This window comes from Melospiza melodia, chromosome 13 (genome assembly GCF_035770615.1).
Source record: "Melospiza melodia melodia isolate bMelMel2 chromosome 13, bMelMel2.pri, whole genome shotgun sequence".
NCBI lineage: Eukaryota > Metazoa > Chordata > Aves > Passeriformes > Passerellidae > Melospiza > Melospiza melodia.
This window is the reverse complement of record NC_086206.1, coordinates 13,714,901-13,733,112: the sequence shown is the minus strand read 5'-3', so window position 1 is coordinate 13,733,112 and position 18,212 is coordinate 13,714,901. Positions and strand designations below refer to the sequence as shown.

The 18,212-nt window shown below is 40.9% G+C and overlaps 1 protein-coding gene across 2 annotated transcripts in view; it reads right to left on the bottom strand.

The window, feature by feature from the left end:
- NFATC3 (nuclear factor of activated T cells 3) overlaps positions 1-18,212 on the bottom strand; it is a 64,602-nt gene that overhangs the window by 3,741 nt on the left and 42,649 nt on the right. Inside the window, exons 9-10 of one of the 2 annotated variants that reach the window (XM_063167805.1) lie at positions 17,020-18,066; positions 8,346-8,447 (exon numbers count right to left, since the gene is read on the bottom strand). In XM_063167805.1, the coding sequence (XP_063023875.1) occupies positions 8,346-8,447; positions 17,020-18,066 (1,149 nt within the window). The remainder of the gene's footprint in view (positions 1-8,345; positions 8,448-17,019; positions 18,067-18,212) is intronic. The other variant, XM_063167806.1, reaches the window with a different exon arrangement.

The window sequence follows — 18,212 nt, the reverse complement described above, 5'->3', positions numbered from 1 at the left end:
GTTTATTGAGGTTTCCCCACAGAACTCCTTCTGTTCCAGAGCGTGACAAGCACAACAAATAACTCCAGCAACTCCTGGCTCTTTCAGGCTACTTACAGAACTTCCTAAGAACCTGGATTCAGGTTAAGAGAATATTCTTTTTAAACACTACATACCTATTAATTGGGCCAGTTTTCTGTATACTTGCATTTCTGAAACCACAGTAACTGAATTATATCAGTCAATTTCCCTACAGTGAAGATTCAGCATGGACTAATATACAGGCCAGTTTGTGTCAACTTCAGACAAGTTTAATCAACTTGTACTATTTAAAAGTGAGGGACACCTCCATGAATGTGACAAAGTTAACCTAGGTTATTAAATTATAATCTTGAAGTCCTACTCTAAATCCTATGTAATTAAATGCAGGACAATTGAGGTTGGAAGATGATAAAAATTATAATTTTAAAGGCTAAGTGTAAAAGCAGTGATAGAAATGTCTATTTTACAAAAATGGACCTTGGGAATGTTATCAAAGAAAACTGAATAACATTCTATGTGGACATGAAAAATATATCATTAAATAATAATGACAAATTTTAGAAAAATATTGGACCATGACCACAATCTAAATTATTATTTCATTGTTAGAAGCAATGAGTCCTGTTGATTCCCATTACTGAGTGGACAGTAAGTTATATCATCTCTTTCTCAGCAAGACTTTGAATAGGCTGAATTACAGAGGCCTTTCCTTAATCATTGCATGAGTTTGCTTGGACCTTCTACAAACAGGTATTTAATGGATCTTTTTGTTGACTAAGGACCATTTTTATGTTTAGAACGTTTTGTTCTGCTAATAAGCTGCTTCTGTTGAACACCTTAACAGATCTGGAACTCAGGCTTTTGCTACTTTGTTCTCTATTGGGTAATTTTACAGGACAGTGTTGATGCACTTCATCACCTTTCTTAATGCTTCCTTAATTTTCCATAGCAGGATTTACTTTCCTACCAACTATTCCTGTCTGGTAGAAGCATAACAAAACTAATCTACAGCTGGTGTAAATTGTGTTTCTAGCACTGAACAGCCTGAGCATTGCCATTTGTTGCAGTAGGATCCATAAGAAGTTCTGAAAGGAAATTTATTAATAATGTGAATATGCTGAAGTTCATGTAACTTAGAAAATTCAGCTCTGAAAAGAGGTTGTGTCACTCAGGAGAGCATTAAAACCACCTCCTGCACAGCCCTGTGTGTAATGAAGGAGTTTGTTACTCATCCCTGCAATGGTTTTCTCCTCACGAGGGCAAGGACAGCTTGTTACAGCCCTGGTATTGAACCCAAGGGTTCCAACAGGTCACACACACCGTGGAAAAGCCAATTCCCTCCAGCATTACAAGATGTGCAATTCATCTGGCTTAGAAAAACCTGCAGTCAATGAACCTAACTGCACGAGGGCACTGCAAACTGTGTGACTGCAGCTAGGGCACTTTTCTAAGTACTTTGATTAGGCCAACACAATACATAAGTAAAAAACTGCTAAATAAACCCACAACTTTTTATTTTTTAAACAAATGATAGATGCTTATTCATAAGAACTGTGCTCCAGCAGCTTCTGTCAGGGCATTCATTAGCCTGCTCTCAGGAGCTCCAACAGCTCTTATCTACTGAACAGCAGCTCTGTGCAAACCCAGTGTCCCAGCTGCTCAGTACTGCTAAAACTTTCATGAGTGCTACAATAAAAACATTACCAATAACATTCTGAAGTTCAGTATTTTGAAATGATTAGTTACTTCCCTTAAGTTTTGATGGCTGATCTGTATCTCTACTAGCACCATCAGCACAAACTGGTCTGTCCTGCAATGTTTTGTAGTTCCCACAGGCAGAGGTGTTTAACTGAACAGCATGTAGCCATTGGCACTGCACTCTCCTTGGAACACATTACTCTGAAGACAATAGCTGGTCACATGGGGTTTTATTTGCCAAACTTCTGCAGAAGTCATTGTGTAGAATATCAAAGCTACAGGTTAGTTTGTGTTGCTTTATTCCAAATAATCACTGATTTATTTATAAGAAGCTGTTTGTAGCTCAGTGGGGTTTTTTTGCAATACTTTTAGATGTGGTGAATACAGATTTATCTGGTGTACATGGATTTCCATTAGAGATATCTACCATTTCTTAGGCAAATGTCTTCATTCCAATGAAGAATTCTAGTGGAAGAACCTTACTTGTCCCAGTAACTTTGCAAGAATTACTAGTTTATAAAACCAACCAGCATTCAAGTGTGCTTTTTTCAAAATAAGATGTAAATCAGTGTTCTGCTAGAGCACCTTGCAGGCCTCAAGAAAAGGCTGAAAATGCTTTTCCTGCTGTGTCTGACCAAGGCATTTTTTCACAGACCTTGGCCTCCCAACTAACACATCTTCCTATTCTGTACTTTCCAGGAATGTCCATTTCAGCTGTCTGGAACTCTGTACCCAACAAATGGACTGGGGGGAGCCTGCAGACTCCAGAAGACTCTCCATTGTTCAGATGAGGATAAAAATAAAGGCTTCAGAGAAAGGAGAACTTGCAGAAGGCAGCAGATCAGTCTCTAATCTTTCATGGCACATACAATATTCATATAATACCAGCATTATCAGAACTTGTCTTTCTGATGGGGAACGGTATAAATTAAAGCAGTTTCAAATGTAAATCGTGTAGTCAGTAAGAGATAAAATCTTGCATAAAAATGTACAAGGCTGAGGGTGAAATCATCCAACATTTTCCTTTTTATATTAAAGACTAAAAGAGAAATCCAGGTCAGTATTTGAATGCATGACATGTCACCTTCTTCCAATGAGGGGCAAGCACACAAGATGTAACAGTCTGTGATTAAAACTGAAAACTTAATTAATGTGCATAAATACAGGTTTTCTACAATATTGTCTAGCAAAACTCAAATTCTTCAGGTGACAAATTGGGAGAGGAACAAATTTCAACAATTCTGATAAAGGACAAGCTCAGGCTGTATTGCTGATGCTTTATAAACAAAAGAAAATTTCTTTACTTTTATAAAACCACTTTTCCTACCTCTCCTACTTTTGACTATGGGCTGCAGGGGCTACTCTGTCCTAAAAATATAAAGATTTCATACTCCCTTTTGCTTAACCTTAAGAGCCATCCCATTAGCAACTAGACACTGGGAAAGCAGCATGCATGGCTTTGTTAAACCTCCTTGTCTTGATACCATTTCCTTTCTTCAGCACCAGTTTGCAGGGGAAGGATGCAGAGCTTGTTTGGGATTCTGCAATACAGATCTCCAGGAAGGTTTTGTTCTCTGTGTTCTGTAGTTCATACTTTTGCTGCCTCTTTGGAGAGAGCCAGTTTCATTAGACTTTAGATGAACAGTTGTGCAAGGAGACCTTGACTTTTCAGTGCATGGCCCCTCCAGTTTGGTAATCCCTGCCTGTTTGGTACCTGTGGTGCAGGTGCTGACTGCTGATCCCACAGCCTGGACCCTCCATTCACTCCTCAAGTCAGGAGGAACCAGAAATGCCTTACACATTGAACCATTACAGAGGCCTTGCTAATATTTAGTAATCATTTGGTACCTACTGATACCTAAAATCATTCTGAATGATCAGTGTCAACTGAGTGGATGATATCAAAAATGCCACAAAGTGTTTCCTGTGCTAACAGGCCAGGTCAATAATCCTGAAATGACAACTGGAGCAGACAAAGAGAGAGAAGGGTGCACACACCACCCTGTGTACACTCATGGCACATTCCTCCATACAACACTGATAACTGCACTTTGAAAACTTGTCAGATATGGCACAGATCAAAATGTGATACAGCAGGTTTTTTTTTCTCCTTTTTTGAATATTGGGTTGTGAAATGAAAATTATTTTAACAACTTTTCTCTGTCTATGTAATTGACCTCTTTGGCAGTTTTCCCAGATTTCAGAATTTCAGCTGTTACTTTATTTGCAATAGTTTCACCTTTTTCTCCCTTAGTATTTATCTAGAACATAACCTGGCTGGCAAATTTATACTAACAGTTAAAAACAGAGGGTGCAGAACAGAAGTTAAATTGGTGGGGAGAAAATCTGCTACAAACAGATTAGATTGGCCTGGTCAGTACTGGTGATACTGCAATGTTGCATTGCAAAGCTTTTCCCTCTCTGTGGTGCATTGGAAAAGGAGCAACACACTGCACTGAGAAAGCACCAAACGTCAGACAGAGGCTCCAGCATACAAAATGAAAAACTGAAAAATATGAAGCAGCATCCTAACATCAATATGGGTAGAACAGAGTAGAAGTAGCTCTGACTTTGGGATCTGCTGTAAAATAAGAGCAACCACTGACTCTGTTTTACTGGGTTCTTCCCATGGTTTTCATTTCCCATTGTGCTCTGTCTGCTTATTTCCACTCCCTGCTCACTGCACAAGGGGCAGCAGCTGGAGCACTGAGGCCTCCCTGCCCCTGAGGATTTTGCCTCTGGTCACTGAAGGCTTGCCCTGGACAGCTGACAAAGCCACAGCCTGACAGCCAGGCTGCTCAGGATGAGCTCTTCAAACTTTGCAACTTGCTATGCACAGTTTTAAGACCTGAAGTTAGGCTGAAGAGCTCAGCCATTTGTGCAGTGAGTGACACCCAGAGCTGTGGGTGCTGATCCCATCAGCTGCTCCAGCACTGAGCAACCCCTCTGGAGAAATCCCCACCTACAGAAAGTGATCCATGTTCACAGATTTGAACAGAACAGAGCTCCTGTGCTATGAAGCAAGACATCAGCATTAGAAGCTGGTGCTTCTAATAATAAACTCCTGGATGTTTTGGATAAATTAACCCCCCCCCCCCCCAGAACTATGAATTTAGAGTAACAAGTTCTCTTAAGGTGTTTTTAAGGTGTTTGAAGTTCTAATATCAAAAGTAAAGGCATTATCCTCCTTAATCAAATGCCAAGCAAAAACGAACATGCTTCTGAATTGCTCTGTATCTAATTTCCCCTCTCATTGTGCTAAAAGACAAATATTTTGTACTGGAGCACAAAGGAAAACAGAAGTATATCTAAGCATATATATTTTTATAGGAATATAAGAAAAGGAAATTCATGAACCTACAGGCCTTTCAGGGAATAATGCAAGTAACCTCTTTTTCCTTGCAGGAAGCCACTAATCTACTTTCTACAGGACAAGCAAGTATCTTTATTGGCAGTTACCAAACATTTTAGGTTTTTCTAAGTCAAAAATTCTTCCTGAAAACCTCTATGGAGAACTTCAGACAAACCAGTTCAGATTACAGACCACTGCAATGGGCGAGAGCAGAGACGTGCAAGATACAACAATGCTTCCCCAGGGTGTTCCATCAGCCTCCAAAATGTGTTTGTCCCAGGGAACTCCTGAGTTAGAGACAGCATCTTTTGTGCCAAATGTTCCCATTTGGATTTTTCTCTCTGGGATCTTTTAAGGTCTGGGCAAAATTCTGTCAACTGCAACATTCTGTGACAGCAGATTGCAAAGCTTAACTCCCCATAGCAATAGCAATGCTTTTCAGATGTGCTGAACCTGCCCCAGGATTACTTGATGGTCACTTACTGGTTTCCTTCCCAGGAATTACCTTCCATTACCTTTTCTGTGCCCCCCACTCATTTTATTGTATTTGGCATTTTCTCCTCATTCCTTTTTCTGGCTGCAGAGTTCTAGCAGATCCAACAACAGGCATTCATCTAATTCCTCCGTGGCATCAGGGACAAAATGTGGCCACAAAATAGATCTAAGGAGTAGCATTTTCTTATTCTCTGCTGTTCCCTGGACATTCCTAGCATTTATTCACCCTTTCAAGACTACTTTTAACACTACTGAGAAGTTCTCATGGTTCTCATTTTAAATTCAAGACAGCTTTGAATGAGAATAGTTAGCACTGTATTGATGAGTGCAGGTTTGATTCCTTCCCTTACTCTCATTTCACTTTAACTACCTGGTTTCCTTTAATCACAAGATCTTGCTGTAGAGGTTTCTGGAGAGTTTTTGGCTTTCACCCTTCTGAAAAGCAGAGCAGCAGCAGTGTCACATTTACCCAGGCTCCACATCAGGTTCTACTTTACACTTAACTGCTGCTTGCTCTTCCAGAGCTGCTGTCTGCCATGTCATCTACTTGAGGACAAGTGTCACTGTCACGGCTCTGAAACCTTTCTGCTGACACCTTACACTGAGGCAGATCCTGCCACGTGTCTCTTTTTCAAAGGACTCTGGGCATGAGAATCTCTAGTTCCTCAATTGTCAACATCAATACACAAAACTTTCTAACATCACTTACCTAATTTTAACTGAGTGACTGATTAGTCATCTGTTGGTTACATTTCCCATTTAACTTCATAATTTTTATGTTCTGTTCTGATTTCTGCATGTGGAAGCAGCTTGTAGTCTCTCTCACAGCAGAGTAATTGCACACTTAAGAACCTTCATAAATAATCTGCAGACTGCTTGCAACTGTGTGACCCTTCTGACCACCTATTATATTTTCATAAGCTTGGTTGTTTTCTACAGTTTGCCTTTTCAAGTTTGCCACAGTCTGTGATGCTGAAACTGCTACAAAACAAAATCTAATTTTTTCAAGAAGTTTTTGTGCACTCCTTTCAACCAAATAAAGAGCTATTTCCTCATGTGGGTTCTCCTCATGTTTTGGTACTCCCTGTAGCACTCACCTCACTTACCCCTCCTCTAAAGGATGACTCAAGTATTCCATTGGTTATTTCCTGCCTTGGTAGATGCTCTGATCTCCTGCAGCACACTGCAGTCACAGTTGCTCTCCTCCTCAGCAGTATAATTTAGAAGCTGTGTTCTTCCTAATTTAAGCCTGAAAATTGGCTCTGTAAAAATTCTGTACTGGCAGTGGATACAGTTAACTTGTCTGATTTGACACCGAGCATTCTTCAAGGTACAAAACCATCCTACTTTCCTCTGTATCCTATCCTGTATTAACACCACACTACATTGTGCCAAATACACAAAATACTCATTATTTTCATTTTTAAAAATGCCATGTTTCTCAATTGCATTTGTCAAATGCTAGCACTTGTGTGTAAATGTGTTTCTGTCTGGGTTTCTGTTTGTGTGCCCTTTATAAAAGGGACCTGTCAGCATACATTTCATAGGCCTAAATTTGGGGGTTACCACACTATGTGTTATTTTTCACTTGGGGACACTGGTATTTGAGGGTTATTTTATTATTAGCCTGAATTTCTATTTTTCAAGAACTCCTGCTCTTCAAAAATTATTCTGAACCTACCAGATTCTGAATTGCACAGGATATAGTGCAGAACACTGAAATAATCTAAGTTATAACTCTTATTTTACTAATTGATTTGCTGTTTAAAGACACAGGAATGTCAGCTTGGCGTACAGTCCTTTCCCTGGCTCTGCCATTCCAAATAGGAGCTACTTACCTTACTAACAACATTTTGATAGGTAAGGAAAGCAGAATTAAGTTTCTTGAAAGCTGGCAAAAGACCAGTGTGGTTTATTTCAGCTTCATAGGCAAACTTAGGATCAGTCTACACAGTAATTGTGTGAAAGTTTTATGAAGAGCTTGGTTATTTCACTGTCACCCAATCTACTGTACATTTACAGTACTGTACATTTACCTTTACAAATTTATGGAGAAAGTAGAAAATGTTATAAGTCTTTACAATGTATATGTGCATGTATTGAGAGAAAAAGGACAGTATAGTTCTTTGGCATTTTAGGCATGTTTGTAATAAAGTGAAAACCACTAAAGTCTAAACACAAACAAGACCAATAGACCATGCAACAATTCTAATACCATTAGTATTTAGAAGAGTCATAGGGCCTAATTATCTTGCTTATATGTGAAATAAAGAAGCTGAAATAAAAAAATCCAGATATTCTTACCCAATCATAATGCACATTCAACTCTAAGTCTAGTTATGGACCTGTATTCCTAATACTCTGACTGGAGGTGCATACCACTGTATTCCATCTATTTAAATTGACATTGCTTCATCTTTTTGAAAAAGAGAAACATTCCAAATTTCTCAGTTGACTGATCTGGCCACTCTTCTACCTTGCCCATATTTGGCTTCAGATTTTCATATCCTCTTCTGCTACTTTACTAGATCCTTCAGCACACAGGAAGTTCTGTGGTAGCTCTGTATACTTTGAGTGGAGGTTTTTACTGAATGAGTGTACACCTGGTTCACAAATGCTAAATTTCCAACTATTTCAGAATACACAGGTGTCTGGTTATAGCAATACTTCAGCATTACACAGTGCTTTTCACTTGCAGCTCTTAAAACTCTTACAACACTTTCCCCTTTCCTTTGTGCTCCAATTTCAAACATTGAAGCATTTCAGTAAGCAGACTCACCCTCTAGATTTTCCACAAAGGAGTTGGACATGAGTGCTGAATGTTGAGTCCATTTCTCTGTTGAACCTGATGGCTGGTATTCCAGGTCAGAGATAAAACTGTCTGTGTCAGAGAAGAAGACAGACATAACTACTGACTGGACTAAACCAAAAGTTACAGTTCACTCAACCAGGAAGTGATTTTCATTTTTGTTTTAATAGCACTAAATTGAAATCCCCCATTTCATTCACAAACACTGCGTATGTGACATAAGTAACTATTTATAAGTTATCAGAGTGCTTATTAAAAACATTATCACTTTTCCTGTATATTTACTTGTATATTTACTTTCATTTAGCAGCCAGAGCCATAAAGGTAATGGTTATTTTTTTGGATGTCTGCATAGTTGCATCATCATGAATGCATTTATACTACTTAAATCTGATTTTAGTATTTGTGTTTAGAACATTCTTCCCTCAGTTTTTTCAATTAGCTTTACTTACTGTGGTCAAATTAGAAGTACTTGTGGCACTGGACAGCAACTCCAGGGTGGGCAAAGGAGTCCTAGTGAAGCAAACCTGTTGTGCCATTTTGCCTCTGCCCCAAGCACAGGGAGCTGTCCCAGTGCACACCCTGCCCAAGGCACGGCTGCAGTGGGGCCACCACAGCTCCAGTGCCAGGTCACCCAATGCTGTCTTGGCACAGGTGGCTCCCTCAGCCTTGGGCCACATGAGAAACCCTGCAGGTAGTGCAGAGCTGCATTTCATGGAACTGCTTTCCTAGAGGAAAAATCAATGTCAAATAGTGTGTTCATTATTTTAACCAACAAGTCTGTGTTTATTCAGTTGTGATCAGTGGCTAGGCAGAGCTTACAACAGGGCTGGATTTGTTTTTTTTCCCTGCCCAAGACAGGGTTGCAAATTTAGTCAACTAGGCTTTAACACAATTAAGAAAATTACTCTGGACCCTGGCTAATTTGTGCCTTCTGGATAGAGGCACACACTTGTTTTGCCAGCATGGTATCTAAGCCCTGCTTAGGGATGACTCCTGGGAGAACAAAGGAATCTACTCTTACTTCCTTCTGAAATTCAAGCAGCTCAAATTACCTCTTTGGGTGACTTCTTATGCTTAATTGTTCAAAGTGTAAAATTACACATGTTTAAATGGGAAGTGGAAAGCATTATCTGGGTTTCAATGAAAATGTCCGCTGCCATTGTGAAGGAAAGGAGTAAATTAAGGATAAATTCTTGTCAAATAATAGGAGATTAAAAAAGATCATTTCCCCCCATCAATTACGGTAGAAACAGCAAGAAAGTGATATTTAAATAAAGATCTAATGAATCCAGGGAGATGGGCAGGAATCTGCCTCGTGAGGAAACAAATTAACTGTACCAACAACCCTCTTTGGAAAGGTGAAGCTTTCAAAAGAGCAGACAACAAACACTGCCAAAAAGCCTCCAGAGAGAACAGTGGAGTTCATTAGCTTATAAAGCAACAGCCTCTGCACCATTAAGACAGCACAGCTTATACAGTAAGGATTATATGTCACTCTGGCAGGAAAATATATTTCTGAGCAATTTTTCTAATTAGTTTCATCCTTAGCAAGATCCTGAGGTTCTTGTGTGCACTACCAAAGCTGCTGACAGTGGTGAGTGTTTGCTTTTATCAGTCCCTGACAAATTGTGCCATGCACAGCACACACAGCATCTCCAGCCAGCACCTTCTGGAACAGAGCATGCACTGCCCTCAGGCACACACTGCTTCTTGTTTGGGAAACGTGGGACATGAAACAACAGCCTTTTCAACTCTGTGATACACATAAAGATTTTGTTCTAACACACATATTAGGCAGAACTTGAGGTACCAGAAAAATATACATTAAAAATACCTTTATACTTTGTAATACCCTAAACATTTGAGAAAGCTTTCTGTACCCAAAGAATATAAAGCCAAAATAAAACCTAAGAAGTTCAAACAAAAATCAAGAAAAATGATGCCTGGTAGATCTGTTTAACTGATCAAAAATTCATACTTTTCTGAATGAACTCATTGTCCTGACTCAGTCTTTAAGTAAAGAAAGTTTAAGAAAAGCTTTAAACCCTCAATTATGAGCACTCGGTTTGGGTGAAAGCAGGAAGTCAACTTTAAATTAGAGTTCTGTTATGGGTACAGGCAGACCAAAGAGCTCCTGGAGTCATTCCATTTGGTTTTCAGGGTCTCCTCCTACAGGAGTCAATTAACTTCCTGTTTTTGTAGCACTATCTGATTAAAAGTTTGGCCTGTGTATCCTTTACTGCTGCTGAACTGGAGCAGGATGTGCAGGCTGTGGGACATAACCTAGAAGATATACCGGTTTTAGAAGACTAAATCTCCCAAAATATTCTAGAATGCATGATTGTCTGCAGTGCTGCTCCAGTGAGTAGCAGAGAGTGGAGTTTTTTAATGTGCCTCATAAGAAGAAGTTTGATACACACTGTGTGTTTTAGAGGACAGGTGAGTGAATTGCTCTCCTGACAGAGGTAACAAGGACCAGCAAACCTCAAGGAAAACTATGGACAGAGTGCAGCACACATTTCCTGGGACATACACCTTCCTCTGTCAGCCTCAGACAGAACTCTATCAGCTGAATTTATGTGAACAACCTCTTCAACTCTGTCACATTGCTTGGTGCAGTATATTTAGCCTGGTTTTGACTCCACATGACCAGTGAGTGTCAACTTTCCCTAACAAAAAAGAAGCTGCCAGGCTCTAATTAACCCTCAGTAGTCTGTGCTGGAGCAGCCAGCTGATTGTGCTGCTCTGGGACCAAACCTGTCACAGGTCAGGCCAGGGCTGCTGTGGCAAACTACCACAGACAGGGGGGTGCCTTGCAGGTCACATTCCAAGCCAGAGGCCAGGCTTGCTTTCAGTAATTTCAGGTTTAATGCCAACTTCACTAAGCAGTACTATTTTTTTCCCCAATTAACTGTATGGAATGTTGGAGTATAACTTTCCCATGCACATAATGTACAGAAAAATGAAATGTGCCTGCAGAATCACAGCACCAGCTCTGCAATTACCTGCTACAGTAACAAATACCCTGCTCATGGCTTGGCTGTGCTGTCCCACTCTGCATTTCAGCCTGGTGAAACCAACTCACTGCAGTCATGTTTACCTTTTCTCTCACACAAGAAGAGAGCTGAGTCTGACACAGAATCCAGGACAAGCCTGGGCTCTAGAGGACACATGGGCTGTGCAGTGGAAAGTGGTGCTGAAGGGTCTGTGTGGATTTTGTCTGGGGTCACAAGGTGCACTGAGCTCCTTCCAGTGCTGCTGTGATTGCCAGCAGCCACACCTTGGTGCAGAAGTGCCACCTGCACTGATGGAAGAAGTCTCTAACCTCTTCTGATTCTTGAATGGGAATCTTTTTGACGTGGTGAGTCAGTTGAGTTTACTGTGCATTAGTTACAAGATGTTCTGTGGCTCTCCCAGGGAGAGCTGGCCACAGACACCTGAGGATTTAGCTGACATCTTTACACATTAGAAATCTGTAACTGGAATGCATCACTGACACAGATTTTATGGACACAGTGAGTGAATCCCCTAGAAGATACAGTCAAAGCACCCTTTAACTGCTGACAACCCTGATGCAAAACATTTCACCTTTGCTCACTGCTCCACCCTTCAGCTTTTAGACCACTGCTCGGTCTGGATCCTCATTGTGTTCATAACACACATTTTCTCAAAGTAGATTTCCATTCTCTTTCAATCCATTTCAGGTTCTGCCTTCTCACCTCAACATCTCACTGCAGGATTGCTTTTTACTGCTGCCTCGTGCTGCTTGACAATGCAGATTTAGTAATCAGAATGCTAAGAAAGGAGGAGTTTGAACACAACTTGACTGAACAGTCTATACTGGTAGAGTTTTCAGAATGCCTTTCAGGGCAGGATTGCTCCGACAGCTCCAGGCACAGGGTAGCTCAGAGTCCTTGGCCTTGCTGGGCACACTGCAAGGTGCAACATTTGGCTCTGCACTCAGGAGACAATACAAACACCTTGCCTTGGAGATGTACATCTCAGGTTTGAGCTGCTCTCCTCCACACTACAGCACACTCCAGCATTCAGTACTTTCTGTGCTTCTGCAGACCTCCAGTGGCAGGATGCTGCTTTAATTAACACTGATCTTAATAAGTAAGTTTTAAATACAGACAGAAATACAAAGTATAGTCCTTCTCCAATACTTTATTACTCACCACTTTGATTCTCCAGAAATTAAGCTGAAGCTACAGTTAAAAATCTGCCTGCAAAGATGTACAAGTCTTCTAGCCAAGATCAGAATAATCTGAGCTTCTCAGCAAGAGAATTTATAAGCTAGAGAGTTATCACAGAACTATTAAAATGAATGAATGCTAACAGCCTAGAGTTCTACATGGAATGTGTCTGACAAAGCAGCCTCATTGCTTTATATACACAAAGTGCTTAGGGGATTTCTGGTTATGATTTATAGTAAATGCACATACTGGATTTTCTAATCTCCAGCTTTATGTAATGGAGATGCAATGAGTAACAAAATATAAGAGGATTAGTAGAAGGTCATCCTGATTTGCTGAATCTAGCCAAATAATACCTTAAAAATGGTTAAATACAGGTGTACATGTTAGAAATGTCATCACTGTAGAAAGCCATGAAATCCACAGTAAATTCCCTCCTAAACTGGAAACCACAAAAGATTAAATTTGAGAACAACAGTACTGGAACAGTTTTAAACCTAAAACCTGACAGTGGGAATAGGTAAACCATTACATTAGGAGCACTTTTTAAAAAGAGAGGGGGTAGATTAATTAAGCCTCATCATATAACCAGACTGAGTCTAACTTTGGGTAGCTTTTCTTTGAAGTGGGGAAGAAACTTTATTAGATGGCTGTGCAGCAGTATGGATGATGGATATGGGAAAGGCCAGACATGACCAGCTGCCTGTTTCCTGTCACTTCAGCTGCCTTGTTTGTATCTGTTTGCAGCCCTAAAACTACACTGTCTGTCCAGGGAAATGTTAACCTGAGCTGTTGGCCAGAGGGCTGACTTGCTGAGAGATGCTGAGGGAAAAAAGGTCCAACACACTGAGAGACAGAAAAGGTAGAGGGGACAAATAAAAGTGCATGGAGCTGTTTTTACTTAGTTCCAGCCCAAAAGTTTCTGAGTTTGTGCAACCTCACAACTGCAAAACCTAAGCAGAAAAGAGAACTTTTCAGAATGCCTTTGAAGTAGTAGCACACAATACTACTTTGAAATTGTGTTATGTTTCAAATATTTTTTTATACTGTAATTTGAATTTTGTATCTTTGTGACCTCATGCATTTTGATCCCTTGTTTCAAGTGAATTAGGTTTCCCTGTAGGATGCAAGGATAGGAAGAGGGGAAACAAAACATAAAAGCAAATTCAAGGTGGACATTAGAAAAGTCTAAGGATATCAACAAGGTCCTCCTGAAAAACAAGACAATGAAGAGTCACATAAAGTTCAGTATGGGGGGGAGAAAGGAAAGAAGCAGGAAGGAAAGGAAGGAAAGGAAGGAAAGGAAGGAAAGGAAAGTCCTTTGCCAGACACATGGGCAGGATCTGTCCTTCCATTGTGTAACCTGTGTTCAACCACAGAGTGAACAGAGCCAGGGAAAGGGCAAAGGAACACAGCAACATTTCAAAAGGTTCTCCATCTGGTCACTGGCAAACACCTTGGACTTTGCAGGGAAGCTGCAAATGTGTTCCACCTTCCAGGAGATGCTGGATCAAGACTAATCCAGATGCTCTTGACTTGAGCACAGATGGATGGAGCAGCTTTGTAGCTCTGTATTATGCAGTGACTGGGAAGGGGTTTTGGTGTGGTTTTAAGAAAACACCTGAATGTTGGTTGAAGAGGCAGTAAGAGTCATTTCTAGGGGTCTTACTTAAATGAATTTATGTAACTAATATACACACAGTCACATCTGGAGGTGGGGATTTCTCAGTTTTGTGGGTTTTTTAATTGGGATTTTGTCTTTAAGAATTTTAAATCCAATTCTGTCAAGATACACAGTAATTCTGTGATTTATTCATCATGGGGTAGCACTTCCATACTACATTGAAATTTTGTAAAATATTTCTTGAAATATTTTATTTTCTTGGCAAAGAAATAGATACTATTTTAATTTTGAAACAGTATACATTACTTAAAAGAAAGAAGATGATTTATGCTCTCAGAGTTTTTTGTTTATTTTAAGAATACTGATTTAAATATTTAAGGCCGGTAAGCCAGACATGATTTAAAGAATTTTCAACTGGCTTTGCCTTAGTGTTTTATTTTGAGAGGTTTATTTGCCTTAATTGGTAACCTTCAAAAACCTATTTGCCAACTAAGTAGAGCTTTCAGGTTTGATGTATTAGTTGGGAGAACATATTGTAACAACACTCATTTTATGTATGTAATTATGTTTGGATTTTTTTCTTTAATTGTTATAACATTATTGTAGAATAGCCTATTTGCTATTTGTGCTTGGCACTATTTGTACAGAAACTAAAATTCAATTATACAAGAAAAAGAAATTTTAGAATTGTTTTTTAAACCAGAGTAATATGTCAGATAAATTATTGAAAAAAGTGTTCCTGTCTAAACACGGGGGTTTTTTTCCCTTAAAGCTGATTAAGCAGAGGAAGTATTCACTCACATTGAGAGAACTGAGCAGTTTTGCTTCTTGTCCCTGTGCCCTTCCAGACTTTGGGAACAGCAGGTTTCATGCTCAACATCTGATTTGTATTTGCAGATTGGAAAGGCAAACAAGCCCCAAACCCAACCCCAGGAAATCATCGCACGGTGGAAGGGAAAGCTGCTCACAAACCCAGGGCTGCTGCCAAGGGCAAGCTCAGCACTTAAATCCATGCTCAGTTCTCCACACATGAAGTATATTTAATCAGCAGTTATCAGAACTTTAACTTTCTACAACAATCACTTAAAAAAAGAATTTAATTAAGCTGTGGCCATTTGACTCCCATGTTCATTGTACTCTGAACCATCAGCAAGTGGCCACGCTTCCAGTGGGGCTCCAACAGCTTCTCCTGTGATTCCATGGCTTTGTCAGCACAGAACAAGGCAGTGCTTTCAGTGCTAAGCAATGGAAATAGTATCAAAAAGCAACAAATATTTGTGACATAGAGAAAAAAACCTTTTTACTGTGCATCCATTTTAATTTCTGAACAAGTATAAACAAACTGCCAAGATATTCACAAGTGCTAAACACTTCTGCTTACTTTGTGAACAGTCTAACCACAGTATTCAGTTATATTTGATTTGTTTCTACTTTTTTTTTGTGGGTGTGGAGAGAAGAAGGATGAGAAGAAGGTAGGTTCTAACCTGACACTTCTTGAAACATTAGATTTCCCTCTTGTTCCTCTATACAGAAGTACAAAATGCTATTTTTTTGCTGCATGCTGTTTCATAAAGCCTTGCTTTTCTCCCCTCAGCAAGTCCTTGACAGAATCAGTCTCTTCCTTCCTTTCTAAATAAACTTAAGTTGATTGATAAACAGTGTTTCTAAAAAGACAGCTTTGTTTAATTAAGGTGGCTATTGAACTGAAAGCTCAACTAGACTGGTTTCTCTCGTTTTCCTCCTACTGTGCCATGTCTTTAAAGGCATTTCTTACTAAATTTTATTACTACTGTCTGGAGGTAACAATAGCAAAGCTCAATTTATGCAGGGAGTTGGGACTGACACAGATACTTAACAGATGGCCTACACTTAAGTCTTTATTCTACTGCTGATGCAATTAAGTAATTACCAGGGATGGTAAAAAAAACCCTAAACCACAACATTTATGACTACTTTAGAAAAGAGACACTGGCACAATTCCGTTCATCAAAATCAAACACATTTTACACAACTTTTAAGGCTAGGCCTTCTGTTATTCCAGACTTTATTAGCATGACATATTCTTTAAGTTGCTTTGCATCTACACCTCAAAGTCTGATGTTTAGGATCTAATATTTTTCTTTTTTCACTTCTTTGGAAAATAGCTATTTAATTAATAACTAAATTTTTAAAATTGCCCAAATATTTACAATACAGTCCTTTATAGTCTGGCCTTTAGCATTATAATGTCCTTGTTCTGTTTATGTTAAACAAGTGAACTTCTCAAAAAGGTAGTCAGAGTGGAGAAAGCAAACAGCCACTGTGAGCAGAGGTGCTGAATGATGACAGTATCTACAGAATGTCTGTGAGGAAACCAAGACAGTGCCAAAATGCATGTGATAGATTATCAAAACACCAGCCTGCCCTTCAAAACTGGGACAACTCCAAGAAACAAGATTCCAAACTCCATCTATGCAACTTAGATATCGTATTATGAGTTTTACTGAAACGTATCAGTGACACAATCAGAAAAGACTTCAAATGACTTTCTTGACTACAAGGTGTCAATGTGTAAGAGTTGATCCTCAAGCCTTATTTTATGACAAAACCAAAGTTTGTGGGCAAATCAGACTAAAATGCTTGAATTGTGTATCTACAAACAGTTGATATAATTAGTTTTAAATAATTTGTTGCTTTGGACACAAAAATATGACTCCATGACTGATGATATAAATTTCCTTCTTTGAAGAGCAGTGTGTTCTAAACAGAACAACCCTCCCACACCCACTTGGTAGTTTAATGCCCATTATAACCCCAGTATTGCAATATTATATCCACTTACCATCATCTAGTGTGATGTCTTGTAGTCCTATGGTTTGAAAATTCAATTCCCGGTCTTCAGGCTCTGGTTTGATGTGCACAGCTGCCCCCTCGGGCGCAAAGGGAGAGGAGTCACAGCCGGGGTGGGGCCCCAGGGGTGACACCGCGCCCAGGGCTCCGAGCGCGGGGCTGGCGGCCTGCGGCGAGGGCTGCCCCGAGCGGCCCCCGGGCGGCGGCGACGGGGCGGGCCCTGAGCTGGGGGATTGGTAAGGCAGAGGCTGCAGCTGCGGGGAAGAGGGGCCGGACAGCGGCGAGTGGCCCAGCGGGTGCGAAGCTGTCGGGGACGGGGAAGAAGCGGCCGCTGGGTTCGGAGAGTGGAACGGGACCTGCTGCAGCTGCGGAGAGGCCTGGCCGAGGGAGCGGCTCATGGCAGAGGGCAGGGAGCCCTGCCCGGTGCCCGGGCAGTGGAATCCCATGGACGGCAGCTGAGCAGGTGACTGTCCCGAATGAGCTGCGTGTGCCAGGGCGTGCCCTGCTGGACTTGATGCTGGCACAGAACCTGGGTTTGAAGAATGGAACTGCACCGGTGGCAGAGCTTGGCAGCTGAGATTTATCAAATGAGGTACAGCCGTGTCCTGTGGAAATGAAATGGCATCGAATGCTGGGCCGGAGGCAGAGTTCATGGGAAGGCCAGGCTGTCCATTGTACACATCACTAGGCTGCATAGGCTGGTAAGAAGGCCTCACGGGAGGTGCTGATGTTACCTGAAAAGACTGAACCACGGCAGGAGGCAAAACGTGACACTCTTCACTTGGACTGAGGTTTCTGCCCTGCATGTGTGGCAGGTGTGGCACTGCCGAGGTCACCATGGCCGTGTAGGGCGGCTGCATGGGACACACGAGGCTCCTGGGTGACGTGGACAGCAGATTGTCATGGGGGTGCCCCTGCTCCGGGGAGGGCAGCTGGGCTCGCATGGAGTGCAGGCCCTGGACGCCGCCCGCGTGCGGCAGGGCCAGGGACGGAACAGCTGACAAATCCACCTCGTCTCTGTGCTCTTGCTTCATTATAACTGAAAAAAGTAAAACAGTTTTACAATTCCAGCCCATCTGTACCCTGTGACAAATACACACTGACTGCTGTTTAACAACCACAGCAGCACGTTTAGTATCATTGCTTCCCTTCTGCTCTGCTTTCACCTTCTTTGTTTCTGTGCCT